The sequence below is a fragment of the Garra rufa genome, chromosome 8, assembly GCF_049309525.1.
Source record: "Garra rufa chromosome 8, GarRuf1.0, whole genome shotgun sequence".
NCBI lineage: Eukaryota > Metazoa > Chordata > Actinopteri > Cypriniformes > Cyprinidae > Garra > Garra rufa.
In genome coordinates, this window is record NC_133368.1 from 51,772,107 (window position 1) to 51,792,402 (window position 20,296).

The 20,296-nt window shown below is 39.2% G+C and overlaps 2 protein-coding genes across 3 annotated transcripts in view; one reads left to right on the forward strand and one right to left on the reverse strand.

The window, feature by feature from the left end:
- Nucleotides 1-10: 10 nt before the first annotated feature.
- On the reverse strand, nucleotides 11-11,246 carry ubxn4 (UBX domain protein 4). Its single transcript, XM_073845228.1, has 13 exons — nucleotides 11,078-11,246; nucleotides 10,637-10,739; nucleotides 10,528-10,556; nucleotides 8,917-9,035; nucleotides 8,624-8,741; nucleotides 8,270-8,393; nucleotides 6,218-6,272; nucleotides 5,966-6,130; nucleotides 5,650-5,777; nucleotides 3,631-3,733; nucleotides 3,384-3,515; nucleotides 2,120-2,355; nucleotides 11-774 (listed from the first exon to the last, which is right to left on the reverse strand). The coding sequence occupies exons 1-13, from the start codon at nucleotides 11,157-11,159 to the stop codon at nucleotides 636-638; spliced, it is 1,533 nt and encodes a 510-aa protein (XP_073701329.1). The 5' UTR covers nucleotides 11,160-11,246; the 3' UTR covers nucleotides 11-635.
- A 520-nt stretch (nucleotides 11,247-11,766) lies between these two features.
- Nucleotides 11,767-20,296, forward strand: part of rab3gap1 (RAB3 GTPase activating protein subunit 1) — a 55,640-nt gene continuing 47,110 nt past the window's right edge. For both annotated transcript variants that reach the window (XM_073845612.1, XM_073845613.1), the window contains exons 1-8: nucleotides 11,767-11,858; nucleotides 12,008-12,063; nucleotides 13,316-13,391; nucleotides 14,570-14,702; nucleotides 14,779-14,857; nucleotides 14,973-15,092; nucleotides 18,419-18,584; nucleotides 19,892-19,991. In XM_073845612.1, the coding sequence (XP_073701713.1) occupies nucleotides 11,808-11,858; nucleotides 12,008-12,063; nucleotides 13,316-13,391; nucleotides 14,570-14,702; nucleotides 14,779-14,857; nucleotides 14,973-15,092; nucleotides 18,419-18,584; nucleotides 19,892-19,991 (781 nt within the window). In that variant the 5' untranslated portion in view covers nucleotides 11,767-11,807. The remainder of the gene's footprint in view (nucleotides 11,859-12,007; nucleotides 12,064-13,315; nucleotides 13,392-14,569; nucleotides 14,703-14,778; nucleotides 14,858-14,972; nucleotides 15,093-18,418; nucleotides 18,585-19,891; nucleotides 19,992-20,296) is intronic.

Consider the following 20,296-nt stretch of genomic DNA (forward strand, 5'->3'; position numbering starts at 1 on the left):
AAATCAGGAATGAGAACCCAAAATATGTTTACCTTTAATATGAATTACAAAACACGATCACACGGAGTACAACAGATGACAGTAACCGCATGTGTTTTAGCAAATGATTGAGTCACACGATGAATCAATTTGTAGAATCCTACACTTGTACATGAATGAAAACAAAGACAGTTCCAGAAGAATCAAAATCAGAAGAGAAGAACGAGTGCAGCCGAAGCGTTTGATTGAAAAACATCTTTTATTCTATGGTTAAAGGATCAAGTAGCATCTCTGCTCAAACTAGTAGAAAGACATTCTGTTGTTGAGGCGGTTTACGACGCTGTGGGGTCAAAGCCGCCGTATAAAACGCCACAAACCGTCAGATATTCACACCAGACCGCGTCAGACAGCAGCGGTTACTGTATTAAATCAATCCGCATCAAACGCGTCGAAACCTGCGTTTCTCAAGCCTAGAGTCGTCCTGGTTAAAGTATTGGGTGCGCAGAGGATCTCTGTTGAAGCGAGTTAGGCTAACCTGATCTGACTGACCCATGCGGAGCAGAGCTGGAGGAACAGGGGAATGGAAATCACAGCCCTAAATGATAAACCCACCGTTACGACCGACACACACTCAAACCCACAGACGAGGCTCAGCTCTACATCTGCTGCGTGGAGTTGCCGTTCCAGGTGTTGTTGTCGTCCTCGTTGTCTTCTTGAGTCCTTAGCCGGTAAATTTTCCCATCTTTCTTGAAGTCCTCTGGCCTCTTCTCAAGAACCCTCTTACGAACCGCATCTCTGGAGCACAAAACAGCAGAGTGAGCAGAACTGACTGAACATTCATCCCTATCTCACTGACACACACTACTCTGACACCAAACCCTGACTGGAAAAAGGAAGTCTGTGAGGTCTCAACCGTTGAGAAACAGAGTTGAGACACTCCCATGGGCTTCTATAGGAACTGAGGAATGAGGAAGTAAAGCGTGTGATGGAGCGGACAATAGTTCCAAACAACCAATAGCTCCTGCATTGAAGCCCATTCATTTCAGCGCTTCTCAAGCACAGTCGCTGGTAAACTGAAGAAATTACTGCATTCTTTTACATTTTAACACATCAGTTGACCTCTCGAAAAACTGTCCAGCAGTGGTGTTTAATGAAGTGTGTTATAGTTAATGTTTATCGTTAGATAATAAACAGTTATACTGTAATTGCAGTTAGATAACGTGAGAAACACCGTAATAGCGACATAACCAGATACTAGTTGTCAGTTTTTACGTTTTTAAGTCTTTCTGCAATCTTTCTCTCTCTGTAGGAGGTTGAATGAGTTTCAGATTCAAGAAATATGATAAAAATGTATGCTGAATGCAATTGGCTGCCTATTTTCATCTTTTCTATGATGTTAAATGCCATATTTGCTTGCCTTTTATAATATTCACTTATGTTGTATATTTGAATATCATAAAATAACACGAGTAAATTACTTTATTTATTTAACATTAAATCGTTAAATCGAAACATATAAAAAAATGAGTGTTTGATCGTGTCCAAATACACATTCAAATGTATTTAACCTTAAATATTACACTAACTGTAATATAAATACTATATTAGAAAATGTTATCTTTTAAATGGTCAGGATCATTATTGCACATATTATTTAGTACAAAACAACTCCTCAAAATATTAACTAAACAGAACTGAACTATGTATTATTTAATTGAATAAAAGTTACACTGAAGGTGTTTGGTCACATTTGACTGTCAAAGAGTATGAGAACATATTAATGATGTCTCTTTATCACTCCCCAGAATAAAATGCGATTGTAAAGTGTATTCAGAGAAGTTATCAATACACAATCAATGCACATTATGTGTTAATAATTACTCGAAATTGCTGCAAATATAGTAAAACTGCTGTCTATCCTTCTTAAACCCATTCAAACACATTGACAGCGCAGAGCTGTTTGGAACTATTGAGCGCTCCATGAAGCGGCGAGATCAAAGAGTGTCGCAACTCTGTTTCTCTACGGCTCTGGTCACAGTGGGTTAAACTAAGGTAACTGAAATCACAGTGGGGTCACAGTGGGGTCAGAGTGGGGTCAGAGTGGGGTCAGAGTGGGGTCAGAGTGGGGTCACAGACGCACCTCTTTGGTTCTGTGGCGGAGCTGGAGCTGGAGCCGGAGCTGGAGCCGGAGCCGGAGGCGTACGCGGTGGCTGCTTGTTGGCTCTGTGCGGCTGCGGGTGGAGGAGGGCTGCTGAACAGGAAGCCGCTGATGAACCTCCAGACGGCTAGCAGCGGGTACAGCAGCGATCCCAGCATGGCCCACACGCCTCCGCCAGCAGACGAGTGCACCACAGTGTTGGATGGACGGCTGGACTGCTGCAGGGACCAATCACAGGAGAGCATTCATGCATCATGTGACTAAACCTAGACACTGTTTTGCATCAAGTTTTCGGAAATGTTATGTTTGAATATGCAAATGATCCATTATGTAATTAAATATGCACTACTTTGCATACATTGAGAACATTTATCCAACTTTGGAAAAAGCCAGGATCCAATAAAACATGTTTGACAGAAAGGGGAGTCTTGCAAAACAGGCATTGAGTAGGGTCTTCACCTTTAACCCCTTAAGTGTCACCAGCAGGCCCAATGGTTGTCGTTGTACTCTATCACATATTTTATTAATCATCACAAATTATATATCATTTGAAAGCTCAGAATTCATCCTGTTAAATCAGACATTGTTTAACCATGAAAACGGTACTTTAAAATCTTTTAGCGGTTTCCTCCCCTTAGTGGGTGGAGTCAAGTGTCATATTACAAGATGTACTGCGATCTTTTAGAATCAAACCTTTGTATAATCTTGACAAAACACATATCATTGGAAAGGTCTCAAGATTCCATATTTGGTGGTTATTTTTTGATAGAAGTAATATTCACAGAGAAATTTAGACATTTGTTACAGAAAAATACATTTAAAAAAATTCTCAGTTTTTCATTGAGTTTTTTTAAGTTTTCTTAAAAAAAAGAGTCCAACCATAGGTCTTTATGCCAAAGCATTCATGAATTATAACAATTTAAGTTTGGATAGTGCACTTTCAAATCTATGTTAAAAAATTGGGGGGGGGGGCACTTAAAGAGTTAAGCAAAAATGCATGAGTCATCTTAACACTTATTTAATAAATAATGATTAATAATAACTCTGATCTCTGAGGGAGGAATTTGACATTTATTTACTGATCAAAACTTAAAACTGTTTACCTGATTAAAAGCGTTTAATATGTGAAATGTGTGAATCGGTGTGTGTGGGTTTAAGTGTGTGTGCATGTGAGTGCACATGTGTGTGTGTGTGTGTGTGTGTGTGTGTGTGTGTGTGTGTGTGTGTGTGTGTGTGTGTGTCTCACAGGAAGCAGTACGATGGAGGCGCTGGGGGCCAGTTCCAGCTCCAGCAGTGATTTGTCCAGATCTTCAGCTGTAAACTCTCTCCTGGGGAACATGGTGGCCAGCGAGAACTGACCGTATCTGTTTCCAACCTCCTGCGTGAAGACAACATTCATGAGAGTTACACAACTGTGTACAGCTTCTGACAACTGCTAGACACTTCTGACAGGACTGTTGTGATGTTCTAAACATATAACCACAGACACTAACCTGAGCTGCGAACTGTCGGACCTCCAGCAGACGCGTCTCTGATGGGAACTGGTTCGTGAAGGACGAGCCGTCAGGCAGACGGAACTGTATCCTGGCAACCGCACTGCGACAACCAGAGGAGAAGATCGTCAAGACAACGGTCAGATCACATCCTGTTCATGTGTTCATCAAAGCAGAAACCTCTTCATCTGACGCTTAAAGGAGTAGTTCACTTTCAGAACAATAATGTACAGATAATGTACTCACTCCCTTGTCATCCAAGATGTTCATGTCTTTCTTTCTTCAGTCGTGAGGAAATTATGTTTTTTGAGGACATTTCAGGATTTCTTTCCATGCAATGGACTTCTATGGTGCCCACGAGTTTAAACTTCCAAAATGCAGCGTCAAAGGGCTCTAAATGATCACAGCCGAGGAAAGAAGGGTCTTATCTACCAAATTACAATTTATATACTTTTTAACCTCAAATGCTTGTCTTGTCTAGCTCTGTGTAGAGATTAAAAAGTATATAAATTGTAAATGCTTCTAGAAAATAACCGATCGTTTCGCTAGAGGAGACTCTTCTTCCTCGGCTGGGATCGTTTAGAGTCCTTTGAAGCTGCATCTAAACTGCATTTTGGAAGATCAAACTCAGGGCACCATAGAAGTCCACTATATGGAGAGAAATCCTGAAATGTTTTCCTCAAAAAACTATTTCGTTACGACTGAAGAAAGAAAGACATGAACATCTTGGATGACAAAGGGGTGAGTACATTATCTGTACATTATTGTTCTGGAAGTGAACTACTGCTTTAAGAACACAGTGAGGGTGAATCATGCTACCATTGTTGCACTGAACTTCATTTCACAGAATTATTTTAAATCATAGACTCCAGAATTACATATTAAGGATGCCTATTAGGGAAGTCCTGTTTGTATTGCACTCGGACCAAAGTGCTTCACAAGATAACAGAAGCCTAAAAACAAGGGATGCACTGAAATGAAAATTCTTGGCCGAAGCAGAGCAAAATTAAACCCTGGGCCGAATTTACTAAAGACGTTTTTTCTTGTTTTTTTTCCCCCATGTATTTTGCCTATTTTTTTTTTACCATTGCATAAATTAAATAATGAAAAAAAAAAAACATAACACTAAACATTTTTAACATTCTAGTAGACATAATAGCCTACCAGCAAAGCACAATTTAACTTAAAATGAATAAGTTTGTAAAATAATATTCTTTGGCCATTTCTAAGAGCTCCTTCTTGAATCAGGCATGAGTTTATAATGAACAAATAAATGCAGCCTTGCTGAGCAAAGGAGAATGTCAGAATAAATGTGTTAATAGAGCTGTTGGGATGATTTTTAACATTATTTTAGTCTTACTTTTTTATTTGACAGAACAGCAGTGAAATGCCGATACTAACATTTCTGAATGTTGTCTTTTATTTAGTGGTAAACCCGCAAGAAGAGCTCAGTCCTAGTGTTTGCTGACAGCAGCAGATTTGTGAATGATTGTCATCTTTGGTCTTTGAACCCTGGCTAAGGAGCTGCTGTCAGAATAAACACAATTGGTGTCTGGTGTATTAGACAACAGAACGTTCTGGAGTTGATTGACTAATGGATGATTTCAGTCATCATACAGTAACCTTTCTCTCCTCATGAAGACATGCGATGCGCTTCTAAACAGTCTCTCGCTGTCGCTGCTGGGAATGATTTCTGAGTCTTTCTCAGACAGTTTGAAATGCTTCCACACTGACCACATGTTCGATCATTAGTGCACTCCTCTGTTTGATCATTGATCATTGTTTGCTATCATTTATTCTGCCTTTTCACTTACTTTTCGCAAACACCAAAAGAGCTTTTTTTGCTATTTTCGTCTGAATAATTTCGGTTTCTGAACATTCAGTGCATCCCTAATAAAAACAGCAGTGGTGAAAAACTAGGGAGGAACTGAGATAAACAGTCCAATGCAAACAATCCTCAAGGTTCTGAATCAGGACAGATGTTGAGTGTAATGCGTCTTGATTTCAGCAGCGCTTCACCTTCTCTCTCTCTGAGAGGCGTCTCTCTTGGCCTCTTGTTCGGCGGCTCTGGCCTGAAGCGCTGCTGATCGGGCCGCCTCCGCTTCCTGCTGGTTCTGAGCGTAACGGGCCGCTCTGTCAGCACGATCCTGTGGACGAAAGCGTGAGATAATCCTGATCCACGAACACTAGATCTACTGTTATGATGAGGATGTTTATCACGAAGGGGTTTCTGTGAAAGCGCTGGAGGTCGTGTGGTGCAGTGAGTCTCTGATGTTCACTGTATAACACGCTCTCAGCGCTTCACCGCTTCAGTGTCTGACAGTGTGAGGAGTACCAGAGCGATCTGCTGTTTGACCCGTTCTCTAGCCGCTCGCTCCTCGGCCTTCTCTCGATTCCTCTCCTCCAGCAGCCGCTTGGTTTTGTCGTCCTCCTGCTTCCTCTTGAAGTCCAGCATCTCCTTCCCCACCTTACGCCTCTCCACCTCCTTCTTCAGCTCATTCTGTCCGTGAGAGAGGAGACACACTCGCTTACCTTTAATTCTTTAATGGAAAGGACGTCCGCAGCGTGTGCTAAGACTTAACGTTACCTCTTCTTCTGCTTTCTTTTTCTGCTCACGTCTTTCCTCCAGCTTCTTTGTTAACCTTCATAGAAGAATAAAAACAGATCATGAAAAACTGTCTTGATAGACATGACACACACAAACCACTGGGGTTACCAGCTTCAGTCATCTTTGCAAAAAAACATAATATTCTTCATCTGTGTTTTTGTTTGGTTTCTTAGTACCAATATCTGAAGATTCTTACATCAGGATCAGTGTTGGGGAAATGCATTACAAGTAACACAAGTTACGTAATAATATTAGTTTTTCCAAGTAACTAGTAAAGTAATGCAAAAAGAAAAGATCTGAGTTACTTTTTCAAATAAGTAACGCCAGCTAGTTTTCCCCACATTTACAGATTAAAAGATTAAAATTTAAAAGGTTAAAATTGTGAGTAAGATGTTCCTTTAGTTCTAGAATAAATGTGAACATGCATTAATTCATCTCACTCACTAAAAAAGAAGGTCCAGTGTTCTTCAAAATTAATAAAAACACTGAAATTCAACACAAACCTGCAATAATTAAATATGTTAAAAATTACAAATATCCTTTATGTATTTAATCCCATTTTATGAACCGATGTCTTTGCTGCCGACCTTTGATGATCAAATTCATCCATACTAATAAACACAAATGACTCAAGATAATCTAACATTTGTTTTCTTTTTTTATTGTTGAAGAGTTGACTTTTATTCTTCTGCGGTCTACTGTACAGACGGAGATTTACTTTTCTCTAAGCCTGAGGAAACAAACAAGCCCTGCCCAGATTTAAAAGACTTTTTTAGGGAGCAACTCAATATTGTAACGCATTACTTTTAAAAGTAACTTTCCCCAACTCTGGTCAGGACACATCTATTTGAGAAGCAAAAGAACACTGGATATTAAGTCTTATTTTCTGACCAACTGATCAAAACTAAGTTTATAAGAAGAACAAGAACAAATATCTGGGGGACAGAGAATTAATAATAATTTTACTTTGAAGTTGATTTGTCTAACTCCATGTATTTTGATACATTTCTCATGAAACAAGACTTATTATCTGATGCCATTTTGCTTCTCAAGTAAATGTATCTTTTGTTAAGTATTTCTAGATTTTTGTACTGGAAAACATGACAAAAACACTGGAAAAACATCATTTTTTGCAGTGAAGATGCTTTATATCAGTCACCTTAAGGAGTGTTTTTGAAAGAAGCAATCACTGGATTTGATAGTTATGTTAGACAGCATTAGTTTGATTTGTGTAATTGTGATCTCAACATCATACAGTCACTGAAAGTGCAGGAGCTGCAGGATTTTCCTGAAGAACAGCTTTACTGCTCCAGACAAACACACTCACAAAACACACACACCGCTGCGGATCATCCAGGAAACCACACACAGAGTTAGATATAGAGCACATGAAGACATTTGAACACGGCTGTTTGTGCATCGGGCTCAGATTTACTCATTATCGTGTCTTGTGGACTACAGGTTCATCAGGGCAGGAATAAACACATGTGACCCTGGATCACAAAACCAGTCATAAGCTCAATTATCTGATATTGAGATTTATACATCATCTGAATCATCATCTAAAGCTGAATAAATACACTTTCCATTGATGTATGGTTTGTTAGGAGAGGACAATATTTGGCTGAGATACAACTACTTGAAAATCTGGAATCTGAGGGTGCACGAAAATCTAAATATTGAGAAAAATCACCAGTTGTTGTCCAAATGAAGTTATTAGCAATGCATATTAATAATCAAAAATAAGTTTTGATATATTTACTTTTTTAATTAACAGGAAATTGACAAAATATCTACATGGAACATGATCTTAACATCCTAATGATTTTTGGCGTAGAAGAAAAATTGATCATTTTAACCCATACAGTGTATTTTTGACTATTGCTACTGTAACTAAACCTGTGCTACTTAACACTGGTTTTGTGCTCCAGGGTCACATATAAAAGGACACTTGACAGTTGATCCAGAACGAGCTGAATCCATGCTGACAGCCGAAAGCCGTTTCTACAGAAGCCCCGATGCTCCGCTCACCTCTCCACCTTGGAATCCAGGGCATCGTCCGGCTGAGACACGTCTTCCGTCGGCAGGCTTTGATCCTCGGCTGGAGTCGCGTGACCTGACGCTCCGTCTTCCTCCATCGGCACAGACAGGGATTCTGGAGAAACAGAGGAATCGGTCCAGTGCTCAACAAAAACGCCAGAACAGCAAAGCAGCTCTGAATCGACAGATAGATGTCTCTCATTTGCATGTTAACCTGCTAACCCTCCCGAAACAGAATCGGCAGAGCATCAGCGCACATCACGACTGAAACTACATGCAAATCAATGTGAAAGCACAGATGTGACCTAAGCATCCTGCAGTCGATCAGAGCAGGCGTATCATCACCTTTAGACGCGTCGGAGGAAGCGGCGTTCAGACTGAGAGCGTCCTGCGGCTCAGAGACGGGCGTCTGATCGCATCCCTCCGTGTTCATCTGTGCGCCGTCCATCTGCTGCGTGTGCATCTGGACAGAAGAGTCCGTTAGTGTGTGTGCGTTTGTGCATGAAACTAACTTCACATGATTAGACTGTCAAGCTGATGTTGTGTGTAACCCATCGTGTCAGTGTTTCAGTCTGACCATCATGAGCGGCTGGATGTTTGTAAATGACTAACGCTTGATAACGCCAGCATCCGTTCACCTGTGTGACTTTGTCGATCCTGCGCTTGAGCTCGTCTGCCGTCACGCTGCCTGCGATCACCTCCAGAGGAATGCCGTTCTCTCCGATGAAGAAGCTGGACGGGATGCACACCACCGGATCTGGAGCTCAGAGTTAAAGAGTGAATCTGATCTACAGACTGACTCTCTGCAGTCTCAATGGAGCTGTGCTGTTAGCAGAACAAACCAATATAATAAACCATGTCTGCCTTCAGACCGTGTGACTAGAACATGTGACTCTAAATCTGATGTTTGCAGTAATATTCATTCCTGATGTGAACAGTCCTTTCAGTATAAAGTCACAAAATGATCTCCTCTAGTAGCACTCTAGAATATTCTGTGTAGAACTCAAAGAGAAGAGAATGCATGAAACCAGGCTTCATTCGAACTGATGGCAAACTGAAATCTGAAATCACTCCCTATGTTCTGTCTATTAGGGAGTGCTAGGGTTCAGGGAAATGTTTAGAGAGAAAGAGTGTCGAAAAATGTAAAAATAATGAATAAATAAACAAACAAATACATACATAAATAAAACATCTAACAGTATACAGCCATAGTGAGTAGAAAAAAGTAGAAAACATTTCAGGATTGTTCTCCATATAGTGGACTTCTATGGTGCCCTGAGTTTGAACTTCCAAAATGCAGTTTAGATGCAGCTTCAAAGGACTCTAAACGATCCCAGCCGAGGAAGAAGAGTCTTATCTAGCCAAACAATTTCAAAAGCTTATCTTGTTTCAGCTGCGTTGCGCATGCTTAGTCTGTGTATTCCGGTTCAAGACAGTTAGGGTATGTTGAAAAACTCCCATCTCGTTTTCTTCTTTAACTTCAAAATAATCCTCCTAATCACTGCTTTACCTTTTTTCGTAAAAGGCGTTTGATCTTCTTTGCACGTTGACTTTGTAAACACTGGATCGGTGCTTCTGCAGCGATGGAGGATGATTTTTAAGGTTGGAGGAGAAAATGAGATGAGAGTTTTTCGACATACCCTAACTGACTTGAACCGGAAAGAACAGAGTTCACACAGACATAGACAAGACAAGCGTTTGTGGTTAGAAAGTACATAAATAGTGAGTTCCATAGTGAGCATTTGAGCTTAAAAAGTATATAAATTGTCAATCTGTTTAGAAAATAACTGATCGTTTCGCTAGATAAGACTCTTCTTCCTCGGCTGGGATCGTTTAGAGTCTTTGAAGCTGCATCTAAACTGTATTTTGGAAGTTCAAACTCAGGGCACCATAGAAGTCCACTATATGGAGAGAAATCCTGAAATGTTTTCCTCAAAAAACATAATTTTTTTACGGCTGAAGAAAGAAAGACACGAACATCTTGGATGACAAGCGGGTGAGTACATTGTCTGTGCATTTTTGTACATCTGTTGTCTTTTATATTTTAGAATGGGGTCAGGGAGTCTGTGCCAATAGACAGTTTGTCATTCGATATATGAGACAGATAGATAGATAGATAGATAGATATAGATATGAGTGAATGAGTGTGCAGTCTCAAACACAGGTGGTGTTTATAATTTAGTGTGTTTCCCACATCTTCAAAACATCACAATCCATCTGTCCATCCTCAGAACAGCAGCAAAGGATACAGATCTGTGAGAACTGGACACATGTTTCACTGGAGGAACAAGAGAAGGACAAATTAACCAACGAAATCAACGAGAGTCTGGATCTGACGCACAATCGCACACGTCTCACCTCTGAGCGTCCACTCGAATGGCCACACAGCAGTTCTGAGCCTCTTCAGACACACTCTCCGTCTCCCAACTGGACATCAGCTGAGCCGACTGATCATCACTCCCTACACACACAGGACAGAGAATAACACACACTTACACACTTATACAGACAGACAAGAGTAAATAACACACACACACACACACACACACACACTCCTGAATCACATGATCTCTCATCGTTCACATGAAATGATCCGGTTCTGGACACATTGGACTGAATTCGAGCCGAACCGCCGTTAATCATGTTACTGACAGCTAATGATGTAAACTAGCGCTGCTAATGACTGTCGCCTCATTAACCTGATGAAGACTACCCTCGTCACCTGTCATCGACACACACTACAGCAGTCTGACAGAATGATGATGATGATGATGATGATGATGTTGTTAGTGTCAATACCTGTGATCACCACCACAAACACACATCTGCGCTGTTTAGCTGACGCGATGGCCGCCGGGATTGAGCCCTCAAACCAGCGCATGATGAAGGTGACGATGATGAAGATCTGCTGCTGCTTCTGAGCGGCTTTGCGGGTTCGGATAGATTCGACAACTCACAGCTGCCGGAAGCTGCGATCGGAACACGGAAGCAGTTCGAACCGAGGAACTCTGGGAAATGTAGTTTAATCGCGAGGCGCAGCGTGACAGGAATTAAATGTATTCGCATATTCGTACAAAGCGAATAAACGTTAGTATGTGAAGTAAAGGATGGTTATAATTTAATGTAGTTTTGTCAGGAACTCTTTATTTTTAATATAATATTAATTCCCCGAAAGGGGACTGAAATTATTTAACATTTCTATTGCGCCAACAAAGGACAATAATGCGTAATCTATTATTTTAATAGCATAGCGCTCTCACATAGTGCTCTCGTCAGATATATATCAAATTTTATTTTACTTTATTAGACATTTTGTTAATTTTTAAGTCTTCTTTTTTATTATAGAACATGTAAACAACATAATTACAGAAAAAAACAGGCATCAAAAACAGAACTAAAAAAAGGAAAGATCGTAAATCGTAATATTTTACAATTGACAAAGCGTTATTCAAAAAGTGAGTTCGTTCGAGTTTTTTTTAGGTTTTCACAGACAGACGCAGCACAGGACGGCGGTACGTCATTCCCCATAATGCACCTGGACAGAAATAAACAGAGAGCCAAGATGGCGGCGGACAGTGATGTGAGTTTGTTTCTGTCTAAAGGCGCATCATTATTATCTGCATCCTCTGTCAGTGTCATGTGTCATATGAATACGCGCAGTTATTTGACATGTGTGTGCTTTAAGTGTCATGTGTGTGTCATAATCAGAGTCACTGGTTTGTGTTTCAGCCCGAGTCTGAAGTGTTTGAAATCACTGACTTCACCACCGCGTCCGAATGGGAGAGGTACACAAATAAACAAACCCTTTCCAAAGTCACTTCAGATGATGTTTAACTAGTCTGTGTGAGGTAAAGTCGTGTAGTGTTTGTTGGAGCAGCTGTGTTACTGTCGTTTCATTCAGATGCAGATGTTTATAATCGAGCAGCTGTTTGTCAGGCTTCGGTTTTCAGCTCAAGAATAAACACCACAGACAAATGATCATTTACTGTTTTTGACATGAATATGAACAGCCACATTATACAGCATTATACACATTATAACGCTCCAGTTCAGTGACAGATGAGGAAAAACTCATGGAAAACAGCAAATACAGTGCCTTGCGAAAGTATTCATACCCTTAATTTTTTCACATTTTGTTATATTGCTGCCTTATGTTAAACTACTTTAAATTACTTTTTTCCCACATCAATCTACACTCCCTACTCCATAACGGCAAAGCAAAAAATACGTTTTTAACATTTGTGCAAATTTATTAGAAATAAAAACCTGAAAAGATCCCGTTGCATAAGTATTCATACCCTTTTCTGGGACACTGGAGATGTATCTCAGGAGCATCATATTGCTTCTAGATGTTCCTACACTTGGAGTGGAGTTAAACTGTGGCAAATTCATTTGAATGAGTCTGATTTAGAAAGACACACACCTCTCAGAAAAGGTCTAACAGCTGAAAATGCAGATCAGAGCAAAAACCAAGATAACTGCCTGTAGAGCTCAGTGACAGACTTGCGTTAAGGCGATGATCTAGAGAAGAGTTCAGAAACAAATCTGCTGCATTGAAGGTTGACAGAAGCATTCTCCATAATGGAAGACGATTGGAACAACTAGGACTCTAGAAAATGTCCAAGCTGACAGAGATGGAGAGGTGAAAAGGTGAGGCAAAGAATGGCAGATAATTGCCAAATGCAGATGTGCAAAGATGCTCACATCAGACCCAAAAACACTTGAGACTGTAAAGCTGCTTCAACTATGGACTGAGTTAAGGGGATGAATACTTATGCAATCTACTTTATCAAATCAAGACTGATTCAGGAAGCTTTTAGTGTGTTAGTTCATCATAATTATATCTCATTTGTTATTACCTAAATGTCATGTTTCTTTACTGGTCTCTATATTATTGATTGTTTAATAATGTGATGGTGCAGTAATTATTAGGAAGCACATGCTTTCATTAGTTTTTCACTCTGTGAGGGAGTAGATTCATTTATTCATTATTAATGTGGTTATAGATTCATATATTCATTATTAATGTGGTTATAGATTCATATCGCGGGTTGAGGAGGTGCTCAATGACTGGAAGCTGATTGGTTCTCGTGTTGGGAAACCACTGGAGAAGGTCAGCCCTAAACTCCTGCGTTACCCATGATTACACTGATGACATATTCACTCAAATTTAGAATCATTTATTTACTATTATTAATGTTTTTAAGTTTGTTTTTTAATTTTTCATTGTAATTTAATTTATAATAATTTCAATACTTTTTTTAATTTATCTTTTTAGCTTTACTTTAAGTTTTTATTTCAGTTTTAGACTTTCTATGTATTTCTAGTTTGGTTGTCAAGTTTAGCTGCTAAGGCAGTGTTTATCATTTTTATTCAATTTTTCATCTAATATTGTTTTTTTTTTTTTTCAGCTTTATTTCAATTAATAAACATGTTTTATAGTTTTAGTTTAAAGGATTAGTTCACTTTCAGAACAAATATTTACAGATAATTTACTCACCCGCTTGTCATCCAAGATGTTCATGTCTTTCTTTCTTCAGTCGTAAAGAAATGATGTTTTTTGAGGAAAACATTTCAGGATTTCTCTCCATATAGTGGACTTCTATGGTGCCCTGAGTTTGATCTTCCAAAATGCAGTTTAAATGCAGCTTCAAAGGACTCTAAACGATCCCAGCCGAGGAAGAAGAGTCTTATCTAGAGAAACGATCGGTTATTTTCTAAACAGATTGACAATTTATATACTTTTTAACCTCAAATGCTCCTTCTCTGCCTGAACTCTGTGTATTCCGCTTCAAGACAGTTAGGGTTGTCTAAAAACTCTCATCTCATTTCCTCCTCCAACTTCATAATCATCCTCCATCGCTGCAGAAGAACAGACCCAGTGTTTACAAAGTGAACATATAAAGAAGATCAAATGCCCTTTACACAAAGCTAAAACAGCGATGGAGGATCACAGAGATGAGACAAGATGAGCATTCAAGGTTAAAAAAGTATATAAATTGTCAATCTGTTTTGAAATTAACCGATCGTTTCTCTAGATCAGACTCTTCTTCCTCAGCTGGGATCGTTTAGAGTCCTTTGAAGCTGCATTTAAACTGTATTTTGCAAGTTCAAACTTGGGGACACAATACATATCCACTATATGGAGAGAAATCCTGAAATGTTTTCCTTGAACATAATTTCTTTCTGACAAGGGGGTGAGTCCATTATCTGTACATGTTTGTTCTGAAAGCGAACAGCTCCTTTACCTGTCACAGCCGTGTTTGTGAATGTGGGTGTTGATGTGGACAGGGCGAGTTCACCAGCGGCTCATGGGAGGAGAACACACAGGAGATCAACTTTGCTGATTTCAAGTTCGCTATCACTCATCACTATCTCAAACAGGAGTCTGCTGAGAATGAAAGCAAGGACGAACCAGAGGAAGGTACGCGTGACCTTTGTCCTGCTCGGCTGACCTTTGACCTCTCGAGCGTGCGTTTGAGCGGTGTCTTTGCTTTCAGATGCGTATCCGCTGGCCACGCAGGACCTGCTGTGCATGAACAACGACTTCCCTCCACGCGCTCACTGCGTCGTCCGATGGTGAGAACACGGCTCTCAGAATGGGTTATTGAACTCAAAACAAGGCACTAAATGAGATGTAGTTTTAAAAGATGAGAAGGTGGAAATTGAAGCGGACAGGTGTATTGTGTGGCAGGTTCGGCGTGCGTGAGTTTGTGGTGATTTCTCCAGGAAGTAACTGTGAAGCGGTCGTCAGCGAGTCCAAATGTAACCTGCTGCTGAGCTCCGTGTCCATCGCTCTGGCAAACACCGGCTGGTGAGTCACGTCTGTCACATTCACTGATAAACACGTCTTCCCTTCATTATCACGGCTTCATTCGCCTGAGCTCCAACACTGATAATTAATCAGGATATTAGAATGATTTCTGAAGGATCATGTGACACTGAAGACTGCAGTAATGATGCTGAAAAAGATCGCCATTTTCGATGTTGGTTTTATCAAAATAACTGCAGCCTTGCTGAGCAGAAAATACTTCTTTTAAAAACATTAAAAGAATTATTGCAAAGTTTTGGCTGTGTCTATGCAGTGCTATATACAGAACAGAAAATAGCACTGTTATTGTTGCAAAATGATTCAACTATTGAACAAATAATTGTGGCACAGGTCTATAGAAGACAATAGTGCCATCATTTCAGATCAATGTTGGTTCAATTCAGTGTCAGTAGCCCCTTCCACACTTTACTGACTTTATTAGTAAATACACAAATATGCTGTTCACACAGGCGACGGTGTTCTGGCTTTTCACCGGTAGGAGACTATTCACGCATCAGCTTAAAAATGCCGGTGCATTCTGTGATGTCTGTCATTGGAAATTATCTTTAAAAGCTACGCCGTTGTCTTTATTCACTCGCAGTCGAAGCACTTTAGTTTCACTATCTGTCCAATTTGACAACATTTTTAAAGTCTTGAGTGACAAGCAGAAGGGGAAGATCAAACACAATGCATAACTGTGATTCTATCACAAAAAACTGTCATAAAATCATGCAAAGAAAAAAAAAAAATCTAAATATTGATAAAATCGCCTTTAAAGTTGTATTGTATGCATATTACTAATCAAAAATTAAGTTTTGATATATTTACGGTAGGAAATTTACAAAATATCTTCATGGAACTTGATCTTAAAATCCTAATGATTTTTGTCATTAAACAAAAATCAATCATTTTGACCCATTCAATGTATTTTTGGCTATTGCTACAAATATACCGTGCTACTCAAGACTGGTTTTGTGCTCCAGAGCCACATTTGCTCATATAAACACAAGATGCACATGATGGTATTCAGCTGTAGAGCTGCAGTGCTGAGGAATGGAAAAGAAGTCTGAGTCTTAAGTGTCACACGTTAAAAAAGCTGTGAGACAAGATGCAATGGTCAAAGATGTCCATTTAATGCATATTAATATAGGAAAACTCATTTAGAGAGTTTTGTAAACGGCTCAGAATTTTACGTCATCTCCATGAGAACACTAGGATTGACCAATTAGGACCAAAGCAGACTTTATTGGTCAGCGCGCTCTATGTGCTCATATTGGTCATCTTCATTCTGCATTCAGACAGAGCACGTTACCATACAGTTACTGGTAATGCTACAACTTCTCAAACACTGCCAGAACTGTGCCTGTTCACACATGATCTCTTAACGGTAGTTTACCAATAAAGAAAGACTGTATGTGTGAAAGCGGCTGATGTTTTAAAGTTCATTCATTATGAAACTGGACGTAACATGAACGATCCTCACATCATGTGTGTTATTACTGTGTGAAATGATCAGATGCTTCACCTGCTGCACCTCAAATTTGTAGTTGAAATCTGTAATTTGTAGTAACACTCCTGAAAATGGTTTTGTACTATATGTAGTGTCTCAATGAAGTCACGCACCAATTGTGTTTATTCTGACAGCAGCTCCTTAGCCAGGGTTCAAAGACCAAAGATGACAATCATTCACAAATCTGCTGCTGCCAGCAAACACTAGGACTGAGCTCTTCTTGCGGGTTTACCACTAAATAAAAGTCAACATTCAGAAATGTTAGTATTGTCATTTTACTGTTGTTCTGACAAATAAAATAAAAAATTAAGACAAAAATAATAATGACAATCATTACAAACACATTTATTCTAACGTTCTCCTTTGCTCAGCAAGGCTGCATTTATTTGTACATTATAAACACATCTGATTCAAGAAGAGGCTCTTAAAAATCACCAAAGAATGTTATTTTAGTAACGTTTTAATTTAAAGTTAAATTGTGGTTTGTTGGTAGGCTATAATGTCTACTAGAATATTAAACATGTTCAGTGTTAAGTAAATATTTTTAAATTGTTGTTTTGCAATTGATTTTTTTCTTTGAAAAGCAAGACAAAACTGTAAAAAGCAAATGTTTGGCTATTTAATTTATGCAATAGTGAAAAAATGGCTAAATACATGGAGGAAAAACACAAAACAAAATACGTGTTGGGTAATCAGCCTTCGGCCCAGTGTTTATTTTGTTCGGTTTCAGCTTCGGCCAAGAATTTCATTTGGGTGCATCTCTATTTATGAGTGTGTTTAAGAGCTGGTTTATAGTCATTATTGATGTGAAATCTGGTGTTCCTCATGGACAGACGTCTCTCAGCGTCGCTATGCAGGTGGTTTCCTGGACAACGGCACACCAGCGCTCACAGAATGTCTGTTGCCATGATCGCTGGGGCATTATGGGATAGACGGGTGTTTATTAATCTTAAATGTTTTAGTGAAGGTGCAGCATGTTGCGTGGTGAGAATCACTGCGATTGTGTCATATATCCGCTATTATTATTCAAACACTAGCGTTCAAAAGTTTGGGGTCAGTAAGACTTGTAATAGTCTTTAAAGAAGTCTCTTCTGCTCATCAAGGCTGCATTTATTTGATTAAAAATACAGAAAAAAAAACAGTAATATTGCAAAATGTTTTTACAATATAAAATAATGTTTTTTTATTTGAACATACTTTAAAATAGAATTTATTCCTGTGATGAAAAGCTGAATTTTGATCAGCTGTTACTGCAGTCTTCAGTGTCACATGATCCTTCAGAAATCATTCTAATATACTGATTTATTATTAGAATGATCAACAGTTGTGCTGACAAATATTTTTTGGAACCTGTGATTTTTTTTCTTTTCAGGATTCTTTCATGAATAACAAGTTTAAAAAGTACAGTGTTTATTCAAAATATAAATATTTTACAACAATGTAAATTATTTATTATTAACTTTTAATAAACTTTTAATTATTAACTTAATACATCCCTGGTGAAAAAAAAGTATTAATAAAAAATAAAAAAAATAATAAAAATGTACTTACCCCAAACTTTTGAACAGTAGTGTATGTTGTATTATACTAGTAACTGTATTATAATAATAAATGTATTATGGGTATTGAGAGATGCTTTGTCTGTGTTTGATCAAATGAAAACAAGTATTTTTTCTTCCTAAATTCACTCTCCTGTGGTGTTTCTCCAGTCCTCTGCTGTGAATCCACGTGGTGGCGCTGTTGATCTGTGTTAGCGTGTGTTTCCCGTGTTCATGTGTGTCTGTGTTAGATCTCACTCCATCTGTTGTGTGTGTTTCAGTCACGTGCCGCTGTTCGTGCAGATCCAGCAGAAGTGGAGGAAGATGTACACCGGCGAGTGTCAGGGGCCCGGGGTCCGGACCGACTTTGAGACGGTGCACCTGCGTAAGGTTCCCAGCCAATACAACCACCTGTCCGGCCTTCTGGACATCTTCAAGAACAAGATCGTGAGTTCAGATCAGGAGCCGCCGCTCGCTTTATGTCTGAACACATGATCACACACGTGATTTATGGATGTTTGACTGTAGAAATGAAGCAGGAAGCTGATCGTCAGAGTCGCTGTGATTCCGTGCTTCGGTCTGAAGATTTAATGATGTTCTGAATAGTCAAACACACAGATTATATCACACATTAAACCACACCTAAATAACCTCCAGAGTCTCCCTTCAGTAGTTTCCACACATATCATGTAAAATACTAACTATTTCATGTCAGGCTTTTTACAGATCATCCTTCCACAAATTAAAGCCCTAAAAGCCACAGTCTTAAATTCATAAAGTTATAAATTAAACTGATTGCTTTTCTAATGAAAATGTATTCATTGTGCCTTGCAAAAGTATTCATACCCTTCATTTTTTCACGTTTTGTTGCTGCCTTAAACTACTTTAAATTACTTTTTCCCCACATCAATCTACACTCCCTACTCCATAATGACAAAGCAAAAAATAGGTTTTTAACATTTGTGCAAATTTATAAAAAAAAAAAACTAAAAAGATCCCGTTGCATAAGTATTCATACCCTTTTCTGGGACACTGGAGATTTATCTGAGGAGCATTCATATTGCTTCTAGATGTTCCTACACTTGGAGTGGAGTTAAACTGTGGCAGATTAATTTGAATGAGTCTGATTTAGAAAGACACACACCTCTCAGAAAAGGTCTAACAGCTGAAAATGCAGATCAGAGCAAAAACCAAGATAACTGCCTGTAGAGCTCAGTGACAGACTTGCGTTAAGGCGATGATCTAGAGAAGAGTTCAGAAACAAATCTGCTGCATTGAAGGTTGACAGAAGCATTCTCCATAATGGAAGACGACTGGAACAACTAGGACTCTAGAAAATGTCCAAGCTGACAGAGATGGAGAGGTGAAAAGGTGAGGCAAAGAATGGCAGATAATTGACAAATGCAGATGTGCAAAGATGCTCACATCAGACCCAAAAACACTTGAGGCTGTAAAGCTGCTTCAACTATGGACTGAGTTAAGGGGATGAATACTTATGCAATCTACTTATTTCAGTGTTTGATTTTTAATACATTTGTACATTTTGCAAATCTGGTTTTTGCTTTGTCATTATTATGGTGTAGGGAGTGTAAATTGATGTGGGGAAAAACTCATTTAAAGCAGTTTAACATAATGCTGCAACAAAACAAAACATGACAAAACTGAAGGGGTATGAATACTTATGCAAAGCACTGTAATTTATGATTTTCTTAGTTCTTGTTTGTCACATTCGGTGTGTGTTGTCTTGTTCTAAGGGATGTCCGCTGACGCCGCTGCCGCCCATCAACATCGCCATCCGCTTCACATACGTCCTGCAGGACTGGCAGCAGTGTTCATGGCCTCAGCAGCCGCCAGGTGTGTCCGACCTCAGATCAGCTTTGACAGTCACCTGAGTGTGTTTCTCTCACTATGAGCCTCAGTCTCTGAGCAGATCAGGTCATTCACAGGGTTCCTGCGGCTCTTAAACACTCTTCAATCACCTGTCCACAAACTCAGGCCTTAAAAGTCTTAAAGGAGTAGTTCACTTCCAGAACAATAATGTACAGATAATGTACTCACCCCCTTGTCATCCAGGATGTTCATGTCTTTCTTTCTTCAGTCGTGAAGAAATTATGTTTCTTGAGGAAAACATTTCAGGATTTCTCTCCATATAGTGGACT